The sequence below is a fragment of the Rutidosis leptorrhynchoides genome, chromosome 5 (genome assembly GCF_046630445.1).
Source record: "Rutidosis leptorrhynchoides isolate AG116_Rl617_1_P2 chromosome 5, CSIRO_AGI_Rlap_v1, whole genome shotgun sequence".
Classification (NCBI taxonomy): Eukaryota; Viridiplantae; Streptophyta; class Magnoliopsida; order Asterales; family Asteraceae; genus Rutidosis; species Rutidosis leptorrhynchoides.
The window spans coordinates 83461745-83478152 of record NC_092337.1 but is presented as its reverse complement, the minus strand read 5'-3'; the positions used below and the strand labels follow the sequence as shown (position 1 = coordinate 83478152).

General features: G+C 34.7%; 1 protein-coding gene across 1 annotated transcript; it reads left to right on the top strand.

The window, feature by feature from the left end:
* Window positions 1–12256: 12256 nt before the first annotated feature.
* On the top strand, window positions 12257–15372 carry LOC139848791 (transcription factor bHLH148). Its single transcript, XM_071838486.1, is given in 3 exon segments — window positions 12257–12353; window positions 14644–15334; window positions 15336–15372. Coding segments are annotated over 3 exon segments (825 nt in total).
* The last annotated feature ends 1036 nt before the right edge of the window (window positions 15373–16408 follow it).

The window sequence follows — 16408 nt, the reverse complement described above, 5'->3', positions numbered from 1 at the left end:
ATGTGTGGTCTGAGTAACAAAGTTTTTAATCCTTTTAATTTTTTTTTTTTTTTGAAAATAACCCTTATAATTTTGTAGTAAAAGGTGTAATGTGATCTGTGGCACATGTGTCTAATATCCACTGTGTACTAGAAGCATAATTACTAAAGATTATACCTGCAACAAAATGATGATCAAGTTCATCATTAAACTCATCTCCAGCACTTTGTTCGTTTTGAGTCATTTGAGGCAAGCATTTCAACAGTTGTTCATATTGTTCAGAGGTGAAAATCACATTGTTTCCTTGAACATTAGCAGCAGTCCTTTTAGTGGTGTTGAACCAAGCTGCTTTAGATTTGCTGCTTAAACTCTGTTTGGCTGCAAATCTATTCTTATAATGCCAAGCAGGATAACCAATTTTTTCCCAACATTTATCAGAAGTATGCCCTTTATTTCCACAAGTAGCACACTTTTCATTTGTATCAGATATGTTGTACAAAATAGACTTTTCATTAAATTAGATATGTTGTACAAAGCAGTAGTTTCAACATTCACAGTAAAAAAGATCTCCCTTTGTGACTCTTCCTGTTGTAGCATTGAACATGCCATTTTAACACTAGGCAAAGGATTTATAAGCAGCAATTGACTTCTCAATGCACTGAAATGTTCATCTAATCCATTGAGAAACTGAAACAAATGTTGCTCCTCTTTTTGCAAATTTAGAGCAGTCAAGAAATTGACAATTTCAGGAGTAACATTCACAATTGCTGGTAATGCATTCATGGAATATATTTCTTCCCAAATACACTTCATCTTAGTGTAGTATTCGCTAATTGTGATGCCTTGTTATTCACTAGCATACAAGCTTAATGTAGTTGATCTGACCACAGTTCCAGTAACAAATCTAAGCTTCCTCTTCGTTGACAAAGCAATTTCAATTGATCTTCGCCACGAACGGTAATTTGAAGCTCTGATTAACTTTTTCTGAATTGGCAGTGAACCAAAACCATCAGATGGATGTAAAACAGCGGATTTTGGAAAACTTGAGGATCCATGAGCGAAAATGCACGGAAGCTAATTAAAATTTGAAGAAGACAATCGATCAATTGTGTAGTTCTTGAGCTCTGATACCATGAGAACAACAAAATTATCATATCATAGTTGTCATGAATTGACTAATCATCACTGAGTTTTTACAATTTGTACTCTCTCAAACTAGGTACAGAAAACCCCCAAATTATATAACCCTAGCTCGTATGTAACTAACTAACAGACCTAACAGACACAACAGACCTCATATCCCAATATACAACAATAGTCCCTAATAAATTACATATTTACATTCTGAACCTTCAACTTCTGCTTCGTCTTTATTCCTTGATATTTGTTGACTTTTGTACTTGACTTGGATGTTGACACGGTTTATACGTCATGAATGAGATTTTCTACGATTGATATTTTATTAATAGTAGAATGTTATTACAAGTAAAAGTTATATAAATATAAATAATGAAAATTAAGTACCTTTAAAAAAATCAATGTTCATTCTTGCATGATTGCATCAATGCATCATCATTTTAATCATAACTATTAATTGTGTCTTGAAAGTTTTATATATCACAATACTTCAAAACATATTTCTTTTAAAACATATTTCGTGGTGTAAGATGTTGATGTAATAATCTATGTCAAACAAATTTTAGTGATAGCACATGTCCAATTGAGCTACATGGCTCATAATTTCGTACCTAACCATTCAATTCTACAAGACAATACATGTAGATCTTCCGTGTGAGACGTCGATTTAACCATGGGCTAAAATCATACTCCTATATCTGATATGTCCGAAAACTCATTATTTGTTAACATATCCACAAATAGATTATGTTAAAAGGCACTTTGACCAATGATGTAAAAAGACAAGTCAACAACCTATGATTACTTTTTATCAAACATGTAATTAAATTTTTTTAGTTAGAGTATTACAAGTAGTGACGGATATAAATTATGCTTAGTTCAATGTTTTTATGAAACACTGAAATAAAAATTGTCAAAGTGTTTAGGAGTTAAAAAAAAAGTCTTCAATTACATGTATCAACCAATGGGAATATAGGAATAGAAAAGATTAAGGATGTGTGAACTTCAGACTCGTCTGGTAGACAACGAAACTGAAACGCCGAGCAGTGAGTGCGGTAGCGTAGGACTTTGGCGTTCTGGAAGTCGAAAGGCCAAAAAAGCCCTTCAACTCTTAATGTTTAAGCTATAGAGGTCTATTAAAAAATGTCCACTTCAACTTAACAACAAAAAATTTGAATATTAACAACTACAGTATCGTCTCTTTTATTGACTAAACACAATGGATGACATAATAATTTGATACCAACTAGAAATGACTTCTCAAATTCCTAAAAGAATGAAAATTTTGGTTAAAACGATATGACTTTTGTCCAATCTTATATTTTTTGACCCGCTCAACTTCTTGACTACATTCATGACTCGAAAAGACCCAGAGAAGTGCAAATTCAACCTTACACATAAAAATTAAACTTTACCAAATGATAACTTCATCAAACGAATTTACAAAACCAGTAACCAAATTCGAAGTTAAAACAACACGGATATTACTATAACCATAGTTCAAAACCATTCATCATACTAAATTTCCTATAAAAATTTAATAATTTAACTTGACCGAAATCCACACATACAACCCATATGAACAACAAAGTTGAAAATCAAAAGATCAAACTCAACATAATGTATCAAGAGCACGTCACAAGGGACGATCTAACCCAAAAGTCATATACAAGCATCTACCTTTGTGCAAGTAACTATTGATACCATGGTTGCAAAAATCAGAAAAAATCGTCGAGAACTCGGCGAGAATTTGGAAACTCGATCTTGGCGAGAACTCGTTTGTGAATCGGCAAAAAAATCGGTCAACGCTTAATTTATCGGTCAACGACCGATTTCTCGAAAAAATCGGTCAACTTCTCGGAAAAATCGGTCAAATCTCGGAAATTATCTTAAAAGTCTAATATTTAAATATATATTTATTCAAGAATATAAATTTATATTAAAAGTCAACGAAAGTCAAGCACCGAGTTCTCCTTAGTTCTCCCCGAGTTCTCCGAGAACTCCTAAAAATTATCCCGCCGAGAACTCACCGAGTACCGAGTTCTTCAACCTTTATTGATACACATTTTGGGCCTTTTTGAAGTTTGTAATATCCCCCTTATCCTGCCAATTTTTCTTTTTTTTTCGAAAATAAAAGAAATTCATTAAACAAGGAAACATCATCAAAATGATGAAGAATCCGAATAAAGCAAGAGATATAAAACAGCTTGAAGCAAGCACTACAAAGCAAGGCATATAATAAGCATGAAACCTAAAAAGCCAAATAAAACTAAACTAAGCCTTGCGAATGAGAACTTAAAGATTGTTATCCATAAAATTGATAACTTGAGCTTAAGTTGTAAAAGGGAGCCTAATGAAAAACCTTCATCTTGATACTATAGCAATTGTAGGACATGGACAAACATTGATGCTCGAAGATTGCCTTGTGTTGGACACTAGTCCAAATATTTGACAAATCATTTAGTAGACAAAGATAAATTGTCTTTTGCATGTATAAAGAAGTCATAGAAAGTGGGTTTGATTGGTATTTGTTTTCACATGGATGACAAAGTCATTTTGGTATTTGCATTCTAACATACATGTGCAAGTTTACAAGACAAGGAAAATTTTGATTTTGCATGTTTACAAGTCAAAGGTGTGCTAGTTGGTTATTGATTCTTTTCACATATAGCTTTCATATGTGTAAGAATCATGTATAAATAGATGGACATGTAGAGCTCATTTGAGTATCACAAGGTCACAAAGAGAAAGAAAAACATAGTTGATAGGTTTATCAAAGGAGTGTGTTTATTTGTGAGGCCGAGAGTTTATTCTTGTAAGGATTGTAAAAGAGTGTACGGGAAACTTAGATTTTATACTAAAATCTAAGGGGCTTGGGTTTAGGTTTAACTCATACTGTACTTTTTTCTTGTATCGGGTTCTTTTATATTATAAGAATAAAGGGAACTCTTGGGGTGGACGTAGGCAGGGTTTTTCCGAACCACGTTAAATCGTCGTGTTATCAGTTACTTTATTTGCTTTCTATTATTTCTCGCAAGTTTGTCTCAAACAAATTATATCCTTGCTTCCGCTAGTGTGGGTGCGCTAGGCAAATTGCCATAACAAGTGGTATCAGAGCGTATCCAGGTTTAACGGATATTTTTTGGTTTGAGATGGCGGGAAATAGCGGTATGCAGTTTAAGGTGGAGCCATTTGATGGAACCAGGAATTTCACCTTGTGGCAAGCAAGGGTGAAGGATGTTCTGGTTCAACAGGGCTTGGCAAAGCCGTTGAAGGGTAAAAAGGACGGAAAGCCAGAAAAGATGACGGATGACGATTGGAATGACATCGAAGAAAGATGTGTCAGTACTATTCGCCTATCCATCAGTGATAAGATCATTAATAATGTCAGTGGCGAGACAACCGCAATGGGGTTGTGGGTGGCCCTCGAGAAGTTATATCTCGGGAAGAATATGACCACAAAGCTGAACTTGAAGCGTGATCTTTATCGGTTGAAGATGGAGGAAGGCGGGAATATCATTGAACACATGAACGTGTTTAATGGTCTGGTGGATCAACTTGCAAAAGTTGAGGTTAATATTGAGGAAGAAGATAAGGCCCTTATTCTTCTTACCTCTCTTCCCAGTTCGTATGATACTTTGGTTACTACTGTTCTTTACGGAAAAGCTACTGTAAAGATGGAGGAGGTAGTACCGGCACTCTTATCTCAGGATAAGAGACGAAGATCCGATGACCGTTTTGAGCATGAATTTGCTATGGTTGGTCATGGAAAGGGAAGGTTTTCCGGAAAAAGATCTGGTGATAAAAGTAGGTCCAGATCAAGAGACCGAATGAAGGGTGTCCAGTGCTTCAAATGTCAAAAGTGGGATCACTACAAGAAAGATTGTCCACTCTGGAAGAATGGTGAAGATAAATCTGGGGGTTCATCAGCTGCAGTAGCAGTTAATGAGTCGGTTAATTTGGGAGATGTTCTCACAATCTCCAAAAGTTCTACTTCTGCTCAAGATGAAAGGATTTTAGATTCGGGTTGTACAATGCATGTGTGTTCCAGGAAAGCTTATTTTGATAAGCTAATATTCAAGAAGGCGGGGGTGCTGACTTTAGGTGATGGTTCAACATGTGATGTTGAGGGTGTTGGCATGGTGAAAATAAAATTGTTTCACGGAGCTGCTTACACACTTGGTGGCGTGGCGTATGCACCAAAGATGTGCAAAAATCTAATTTCCTTAAGCCAGTTAGATTCTCAAGGATACGGCTATTCAGCCGTAGGTGGAGTTATGAAAATCACACATGGCGCGAAGGTCCTGATGAAGGGAGAGAAGTATGAGGGTTTATATCGTCTGGTGGCGAGTACCAAATGTACTCGTGTCTCAAAGGTTTGGAAAGTGTGCACACGGAAAATTGATCGGGAACATGTGACGACATGTTTGATCAAGTTAGGCGATGGTGAGAAAGGAAATCCTACTGAAGGAGAGGTGATTCGAGACTCCTCTCCGAAGTCAACTATGTAAGTTGACGGGGTCAGCAGCACATAATTTTTGGTCGTTTTATTTGAATCGGGGTTCAGGACCGACGTGATTCAAGGTGTGTGCAGCGGTGATAAGGAGGCCAATGGTGAAAATACTAGGCTATAGCATTTTCGGTGACGAATAAAGATAAATGTTTGTCAAGGTGGAGATTGTTGGACACTAGTCCAAATATTTGACAAATCATTTAGTAGACAAAGACAAATTGTCTTTTGTATGTATAAAGAAGTCATAGAAAGTGGGTTTGATTGGTATTTGTTTTCACATGGATGACAAAGTCATTTTGGTATTTGCATTCTAACATACATGTGCAAGTTTACAAGACAAGGAAAAGTTTGATTTTGCATGTTTACAAGTCAAAGGTGTGCTAGTTGGTTATTGATTCTTTTCACATATAGCTTTCATATGTGTAAGAATCATGTATAAATAGATGGACATGTAGAGCTCATTTGAGTATCACAATATCACAAAGAGAAAGAAAAACATAGTTGATAGGTTTATCAACGGAGTGTGTTTATTTGTAAGGCCGAGAGTTTATTCTTGTAAGGATTGTAAAAGAGTGTACGGGAAACTTAGATTTTATACTAAAATCTAAGGGGCTTGGGTTTAGGTTTAACTCATAGTGTACTTTTTTCTTGTATCGGGTTCTTTTATATTATAAGAATAACAGGAACTCTTGGGGTGGACGTAGGCAGGGTTTTGCCGAACCACGTTAAATCGTCGTGTTATCAGTTACTTTATTTGCTTTCTATTATTTCTCACAAGTTTGTCTCAAACAAATTATATCCTCGCTTCCGCTAGTGTGTGTGCGCTAGGCAAATTGCCATAACACCTTGTTTATTGCCGAGCAAATAACTCAAATAGCAGCCTTCGAGGCGTTGATGTTCATACCATGAAACCAGTCCGAAATAAATTCATCTAGAGAAGACGGTAAACTCTTCATTTGACAAAACTTGATCAAAAAGACATGAAGAAGAGACGAATTCACCAATATCAGGACATACTTAAATATGTGATGGAGTGTTACATATTAATGAATAGTTAGTGGATTTTGTAGCCTCTCATGGGGCTTTTCAACGAGCGAAAGTGTGTCTAAAACGGATTAAACGTGAATGATATATCAAGTCTCAAAGTCTACACTATAAATAAAGGCCTTTAGGCTTTGTAGAAGATGCACACAAAAAACGTATGACAACACATACCACAAGTTGTGTAGCTATACACACACATAAAGATTTCGTTTACCTCTCAGCCGCAAGATGGTCTCCACGTACCAGTTATTTTTCGGACAAGTGTTCAAGTTTGGCAATACGCTGCTTCGAGCCGGTTGTTTAAGGGAATTGTGTCAAACACCGGCCCAGTTCAACTTATTATCGGTTAGATTGTTTTACTTTCCGTTCTTAATCTGATTATTTGATTTTATGTAAATGTTATAATATGTATATATATATATATATGTTTTGATATCTTTATATATTATTTTCAGTTTCGTAACAATTTTGTCTACAAAAGTCGACAATAACACACATGGGGCCCGACCAATTTTGAGCCATCTCAACAAGTTGACTCCAAATAAACATTATATTGGTCTCTGATCTCGGGGCATAGATGCAAATGACATTTATGTAGTGACCCGAACTTTTCCATGTTTATATATATTAATTGAGATTGATATTTACATGATTAAATGTTTCCAACATGTTAAGCAATCAAACTTGTTAAGACTTGATTAATTGAAATATGTTTCATATAGACAATTGACCACCCAAGTTGACCGGTGATTCACGAACGTTAAAACTTGTAAAAACTATATGATGACATATATGGATATATATATAGTTAACATGATACTATGATAAGTAAACATATCATTAAGTATATTAACAATGAACTACATATGTAAAAACAAGACTACTAACTTAATGATTTTTAAACGAGACATATATGTAACGATTATCGTTGTAAAGACATTTAATGTATATATATCATATTAAGAGATATTCATACATGATAATATCATGATAATATAATAATTTAAAATCTCATTTGATATTATAAACATTGGGTTAACAACATTTAACAAGATCGTTAACCTAAAGGTTTCAAAACAACACTTACATGTAACGACTAACGATGACTTAACGACTCAGTTAAAATGTATATACATGTAGAGTTTTAATATGTATTTATACACTTTTGAAAGACTTCAATACACTTATCAAAATACTTCTACTTAACAAAAATGCTTACAATTACATCCTCGTTCAGTTTCATCAACAATTCTACTCGTATGCACCCGTATTCGTACTCGTACAATACACAGCTTTTAGATGTATGTACTATTGGTATATACACTCCAATGATCAGCTCTTAGCAGCCCATGTGAGTCACCTAACACATGTGGGAACCATCATTTGGCAACTAGCATGAAATATCTCATAAAATTACAAAAATATGAGTAATCATTCATGACTTATTTACATAAAAACAAAATTACATATCCTTTATATCTAATCCATACACCAACGACCAAAAACACCTACAAACACTTTCATTCTTCAATTTTCTTCATCTAATTGATCTCTCTCAAGTTCTATCTTCAAGTTCTAAGTGTTCTTCATAAATTCCAAAAGTTCTAGTTTCATAAAATCAAGAATACTTTCAAGTTTGCTAGCTCACTTCCAATCTTGTAAGGTGATCATCCAACCTCAAGAAATCTTTGTTTCTTACAGTAGGTTATCATTCTAATACAAGGTAATAATCATATTCAAACTTTGGTTCAATTTCTATAACTATAACAATCTTATTTCAAGTGATGATCTTACTTGAACTTGTTTTCGTGTCATGATTCTGCTTCAAGAACTTCGAGCCATCCAAGGATCCATTGAAGCTAGATCCATTTTTCTCTTTTCCAGTAGGTTTATCCAAGGAACTTAAGGTAGTAATGATGTTCATAACATCATTCGATTCATACATATAAAGCTATCTTATTCGAAGGTTTAAACTTGTAATCACTAGAACATAGTTTAGTTAATTCTAAACTTGTTCGCAAACAAAAGTTAATCCTTCTAACTTGACTTTTAAAATCAACTAAACACATGTTCTATATCTATATGATATGCTAACTTAATGATTTAAAACCTGGAAACACGAAAAACACCGTAAAACCGGATTTACGCCGTCGTAGTAACACCGCGGGCTGTTTTGGGTTAGTTAATTAAAAACTATGATAAACTTTGATTTAAAAGTTTTTATTCTGAGAAAATGATTCTTATTATGAACATGAAACTATATCCAAAAATTATGGTTAAACTCAAAGTGGAAGTATGTTTTCTAAAATGGTCATCTAGACGTCGTTCTTTCGACTGAAATGACTACCTTTACAAAAACGACTTGTAACTTACTTTTCCGACTAAAAACCTATACTTTTCTGTTTAGATTCATAAAATAGAGTTCAATATAAAACCATAGCAATTTGATTCACTCAAAACGGATTTAAAATGAAGAAGTTATGGGTAAAACAAGATTGGATAATTTTTCTCATTTTAGCTACGTGAAAATTGGTAACAAATCTATTCCAACCATAACTTAATCAACTTGTATTGTATATTATGTAATCTTGAGATACCATAGACACGTATACAATGTTTCGACCTATCATGTCGACACATCTATATATATTTCGGAACAACCATAGACACTCTATATGTGAATGTTGGAGTTAGCTATACAGGGTTGAGGTTGATTCCAAAATATATATAGTTTGAGTTGTGATCAATACTGAGATACGTATACACTGGGTCGTGGATTGATTCAAGATAATATTTATCGATTTATTTCTGTACATCTAACTGTGGACAACTAGTTGTAGGTTACTAACGAGGACAGCTGACTTAATAAACTTAAAACATCAAAATATATTAAAAGTGTTGTAAATATATTTTGAACATACTTTGATATATATGTATATATTGTTATAGGTTCGTGAATCAACCAGTGGCCAAGTCTTACTTCCCGACGAAGTAAAAATCTGTGAAAGTGAGTTATAGTCCCACTTTTAAAATCTAATATTTTTGGGATGAGAATACATGCAGGTTTTATAAATGATTTACAAAATAGACACAAGTACGTGAAACTACATTCTATGGTTGAATTATCAAAATCGAATATGCCCCTTTTTTATTAAGTCTGGTAATCTAAGAATTAGGGAACAGACACCCTAATTGACGCGAATCCTAAAGATAGATCTATCGGGCCCAACAAGCCCCATCCAAAGTACCGGATGCTTTAGTACTTTGAAATTTATATCATATCCGAAGGGTGTCCCGGAATGATGGGGATATTCTTATATATGCATCTTGTTAATGTCGGTTACCAGGTGTTCACCATATGAATGATTTTTATCTCTATGTATGGGATGTGTATTGAAATATGAAATCTTGTGGTCTATTGTTACGATTTGATATATATAGGTTAAACCTATAACTCACCAACATTTTTGTTGACGTTTTAAGCATGTTTATTCTCAGGTGATTATTAAGAGCTTCCGCTGTCGCATACTTAAACAAGGACGAGATTTGGAGTCCATGCTTGTATGATATTGTGTAAAAACTGCATTCAAGAAACTTATTTTGTTGTAACATATTTGTATTGTAAACCATTATGTAATGGTCGTGTGTAAACAGGATATTTTAGATTATCATTATTTGATAATCTACGTAAAGCTTTTTAAACCTTTATTGATGAAATAAAGGTTATGGTTTGTTTTAAAATGAATGCAGTCTTTGAAAAACGTCTCATATAGAGGTCAAAACCTCGCAACGAAATCAATTAATATGGAACGTTTTTAATCAATAAGAACGGGACATTTCAATTTATGCCTTAAACATATGTTCATTAATAACAATTTTTTTTTTTTGAAAGGCAAGTAGTATTATAAATAAATAAAAGATACACGAAGCACTAGCAAGAAGCTAGAAAACCACACCCCAACACACAAATAATAAAACTCACATCAAACAAAAATCCTAGATCCCAACCCAAACACACAATTAAGATACACAACAACCAAATACTCGAAATAAAAGGGATCACAATAGCTCGAAACACCGCGACTATGTAGGAGCTATGTTTCCGAATCCGAAGACGCACAGGAAGAGCAACATGAGCAAGAAGCAACTTCATCGTCCTCCTTTTCCGAATCTTTCATCACATTCTCGATAAAGAATCTTTCATGCCAACGAAAGTTATCCCGACGACGGCTACGCTTCATATATCTCCGACCCCAAACATGTTTAATGAAATGACTTTTAATCAACGGATGTACATTACTATCTTTAACACGAAAACGGGCTACCGCGGTATAAGTTGTAGGATGATCAATATCACGATCAAGTCCATCAGGAATGGAGCCCAACCCATTTGAGGAGCCAAAGCCCATCACTATGTCATTTGGAACATGCACACTAAAAGAGTTAGAGTCAGGCCCATCAGCAATTTGAATTTTCATTGGGTCTATCAATATATCTCTTTTGTCACGGATGGACTTTTCATTGTCACGCGAGCCGTCAGAATCAGAAACCGAATCAGAAACCCTCGAGTTTTTGTCTCCAACCCTATCGACACATCCCTCGATTCCTGTACAGCTTTCATTGGACTTTTCAAACCAATCAGAAACCCTCGACCTTTGTTCTTCACCCGACACATGAGCATCACCAGAAATACTTTCCGGTATGGCAGCAGGAGACTCATCATCGCCTGAATTAACCTGCACATCGGCTGAATCCGAAATAAACTCCCCATCTTCAGTAACATCTGCAGCATCTGCAGACTCACAAACAAATGAGTCATCGTTAGCAGAATCGTTTATAATTCCATCACAGGTACCCTGATTCTCATCCAAACTTGACTGATCATTTTCTCGCATACACGACTCATTTGCAGGATCTGATATGTTCGAAAGGTTACTGGAGATGCCATGGTATTTTTCCAAAACATCTCCGTCGTCCTCTTCAACCCGAGTCTTATTCACTTCGACCAAAGACCAAGATAATCGATCGTTATCAAAGCTAAAAACGAGATTGTGATTGTTCACCGAATTAGGAAGATTAATTTCGAAAAATTTGCCCCCGACTTTAATCTCAATGCGATTAGCCATGTGACACTGAAACTCCTTGGATTTGATTTTAAGACCTGCAAGCGAATCCTTGAAGCTTTTTCCTTCCCATTTAGTTGGAATAGACGTACCACGGTTCCAAGGGGCAGGCGGAAAGTCATCTACATTCAGGTTGTTCTCATAGTCTTTACTCGAAGGACGGTTAGCCACACTCCTCTCCATAGCCTTGTATGCTCGAATCCATTTTCCATTAACTTGAATGGTGTTCAAGATTTTTGTGAAAGATTCGATATTAGTGACGCCAACATATCGAACGTATCCGAAGCGTTGGCCACTCGACAATCTCTTTCGTGCAAAATACACATCTTGAAGATCACCGTAGTTCTCGAAGACTCTCCGGCACTCGACTCGAGTCCATGTGTCCGGAAAGTTGAAAATCAAAAACGAAATTACTCGATTATCGCACGACTTATTACACGAAAAGCCACTTGGCTTCGACATGAAGATCAAATCATCATCAGCCAGGAGCCTGGCCGGAACGATGAAGTTTAACAGTGGAGACTATGAGGGAGAGTTTGGAAGCCACCGGAGGTTTGGTTACCGATGGTAGAATAGTACGGACTAACTTAATAATTAATTAACCTCTAATATATAAGATACCTTACAATTACAAGGTTTTCCAACGATAATGCAGCAAACACAACAAGAATAACCAATTTGACCAACCATATACCAAGTAGTGGTGCCCGAACCTCCTATTTTGTGAGACACACGACTCGCCAGAAGGTTATGTACGTTCGTGGTTACCGATTTTTGGTGAAGGTAATGGTTGGATGGTGGATTATGGTGATGTTTGTTGGTGGTTTCTGGAAAAAAATAAATTAAAAAAATGAATATTGATGATGAAGATGGTGGGTTGGTGGTGGATTATGGTGGTGTATGGTGGGTGGTTGTTGGGTGAAAGTTATTCAAATTAAAGGTGCGGGGTTGTTAGCCGAAAGTTGAGAGAGAGAGAAAAAAAAATTTTATTAATAACAATTTTTAGTATTATATTTCTTAAAAACTTGAGAGAATAGTGTTTAGAAATTAAAATTAACCTCAAATATATAGTGAAATATTCGTTGGATAATAATATGATACTCCGTAACTCATAGACTCATGGTCTCATATATGACACATACACGTGAATTTCATTTTAGACATAAAAATGGATAACAATTAATTAAGTTTTATTTTAGAACACTTATTGTTAGTACTTTCTGACTAAATTATTTTAATGTTATTTTCTGATGATCAATTGTTAAGAAGGAGCAGTGTATCTATAAATAAAGGCTACAAATTGGTTGCTAGGCTTCCAATCTTGTGACTCACCCTTGAGTATACACACAAAAGCCTTAAGCCATAGGTCCTATATTCAGTTTGCTCTCTCCTTGATAAATAGCTAAAACATTTCCATTAACTTTTTAATATTTAAGTCGTATTATGTTGGTAGATACTTAAAATATCCATATCTATGATTTATACATGTCATAAAACTTGAAATGAATATAGACTACCTTTTCTCATAGCCAAACATTTGTATGGGTGCACTTCGATTCCTTGAAACGTGAAATGATGAAAGTTGCTATTCTAGTATTTATTTTTTTCCGAAAAAACATAATAGTAACATTATATAGATTCGAAATCAACAAGTATAAAATGATGCAAATGGAATCTACACCACCACATAACAAAGTATCCTAAACAAATGGTCTCACCAACAATTATGAAATGATGAAAGCAGTTATTTCGGTATTGTATTTAACTTATATACCCAATCATAATTATATAATCATTTGACTAATGCTAATACGTACATAATAATTGAAGGGTGCAATCAACAACGGTTATGAAAACTAACCATAAAATGTATGTGTACTTTGATCATCCATATTAGGTTTCTTTAGGATACTTGAGAAATGTAGGTATTGTTAGTTAAATGTACGCAATATAACCAGATTATCCTCTAACCGTTTTCATATATTCATATTGTAGTTGTAAGGGTATTATTGAATAAAAGTAACTATTCTTGGTCTTTTCAACAAGAATGGTTACTTCTACCCAATAATACCCTTATACATTACCATGATGAATATTCAAATATATGATTGTAAGAATTTTTAAACTTTTTCATTACTTAAACGCATGAATGACTTTGTAGTCTAGATCTAGAAGATGTATAACTCGAGTCCATAGTTTTTTTTTTTTTTTTTTCCTTTCTCTTTTAACATACACACCCTTTTCGTTCACGATGGAACTCGAACTCGCAATTTCAAAGGCGATGAGCTAATGTGATATCGTTGTGCCAGAAGACCTTAGGTAACTCGATTACTTGAGTCAATATATATAGTTGAGTCAAAATACTTTTGAAAGTGTTCAACCATAAAAGACTTATCCCGAGTAGTTTTGATCACCAACACACCACACAATTTTCTTATAATAAAGAGCTTACAAACAATATATATAATCTCAAGATGCTTCATTATGATTCAAGCATGATCATATATACTTCACGAGCTCAACAAAAATTTTAGAACCAACCAATAAAAATAAACTCAAATACATGCCCTAAATTCCATTAATGTCCTTAACAAGTCATGGAGACAAACTAAAAAAGACAAGAAATTTAGGCCACCAAATGGGGCAATAGAATCCAATCATTTCCACAATAATGCAAAACAAACAAAAGATGGACTAACAACTACTTGTTCGAAACTTGAAGGACCAAAAGTGAAATTTAGATCGAATTTAAAAGACACACAAGAACGGGCTTCTGCAAATTACAATGCCACCCTGTATTATTCTCACACTTTATATCCCACAATTTCCCTCCATATCTTCTCTTAGAAACACACATCAAAGTTCTCAAATTTCATGATCCATCTGTCAACGGATATCGAATAGCGCCATTAACATCGAATCTAGTCACTAGTAACACCGAGAGATCACACGACTCGATGAAGCGAATTCAGAAGAAAATGCAAAAGCAATCTAGTAACGATAAATGTAAAAACACGCGAAACAGCAACACTAACAGCAACAACAACCGTGACGATAAAATGTCATGGAAGTCGGGGACTCGACGGGAAGTATACAGCTCGAAACTTATGCAAGCTTTAAGCAAAATTCGGCTCGGCTCAGAATCTGGCTCGGCTCGGCTTCGTGGACAAGCTGTTCATGAAGCCGCTGATCGTGTTTTGGCAATGATGGATAAAGGAAGGCGTCGATGGGGTCGCGCAATTCTTAGTAACAAATTGAAGAGTAAATTTGTGAGGAAGAAGTTGAGACGAAGAGTTGTTAGTAAAAGCCGGTTAATGAAGCCGAGAGTGGTGAAGATGAAATCGACGAATTTAGATAAAAGAAGACGCTATCTCGGGCGGTTAGTTCCTGGTTGCCGGAAAGTTTCGATGCCGGTTGTGCTAGAAGAAGCTACTGATTATATTCATGCTCTTGAAATGCAGGTTAAAGCCATGGCTGCTCTAGCCGAGATTTTTTCCAGCCGGTTTAATTCTGGCTCGGGAGCCGCGAGTGTAAGTCGATCGGCTCAATATTAGCCAGCCACCACCGAGACCATGATCTTGTGTATGTTTTTGGTTATTTATTTGTATTACTCCGTATTAGTAGTTGGGATTGGTATTGGTAGTAGAGGAATTGTTTCTAGTCTAGTTATTTCGGAGTATTTATTTTTAAATATTTTTGGGTTACTATACATTAGTTTCATTACATAAATTTTCCCAGTTAATGCTATTTTACAAGCACAAACACTTTTATACAACACTAACCATAAAGACATTGAATACGGATATCTTCCACTTCGCTAAACATAAATAATTTTATTGTACTGGTTTCTACAATTAGTTAACCACCTTACACTTTTCTAAAAACTATGTTGCGCTAAGCGCATAGGAAGTGGCTCGTCGGCATGGACATTTCCCTAGTGGAACGACCTGATTCCCAATGTTCCACCACTCTTATCTAGAGTTTCGTTCGATGTTTCTCATCAACATAAAAAACGTCGAAAACATCTTACGTTAACCCTTTTTTAATGGAAAATCGTTCTAATAGCTATAATGTTGTTTTAAATACAAAAGAACAATAAAAAAAACTAAAACTAAATTTGAATTATGTTCGATTTCGTTTAAAACTGAGTTCGATTCCCAAATCAATTTTTTACATTTCAATACGAGATGAACAAACTTAAGAGTATTAACTTTGTAAAATAGCATCCCAAACTAATATACATTATTGAACATATACAAATTTACAAAACCTAATAACTTTATTGAATATAATAAAATAGAATGTGGAATATCATAGTATAATACAATGCATATATCAAGAAAATAAAAGAAAATTAATAATCAAGAGAAAAACTAAAACTATCTCTATCTTAGTATTTATTTTGTATACTAGTGAAATAACCCGTGAAATCACGGGTTTGTTTAAACGAAACAATTTAATGATATGTTTTAGGTATTAAGTGAATGTAAATGCTAAAGTCATTTATTTTAATGACCCGTTTGACTAAGAAACTTGACGTTATTTTTACAAATATATAGAGACATGTATTTTCGCATACATATGTAACGTAATTAATTTCGTAAAAAGAATA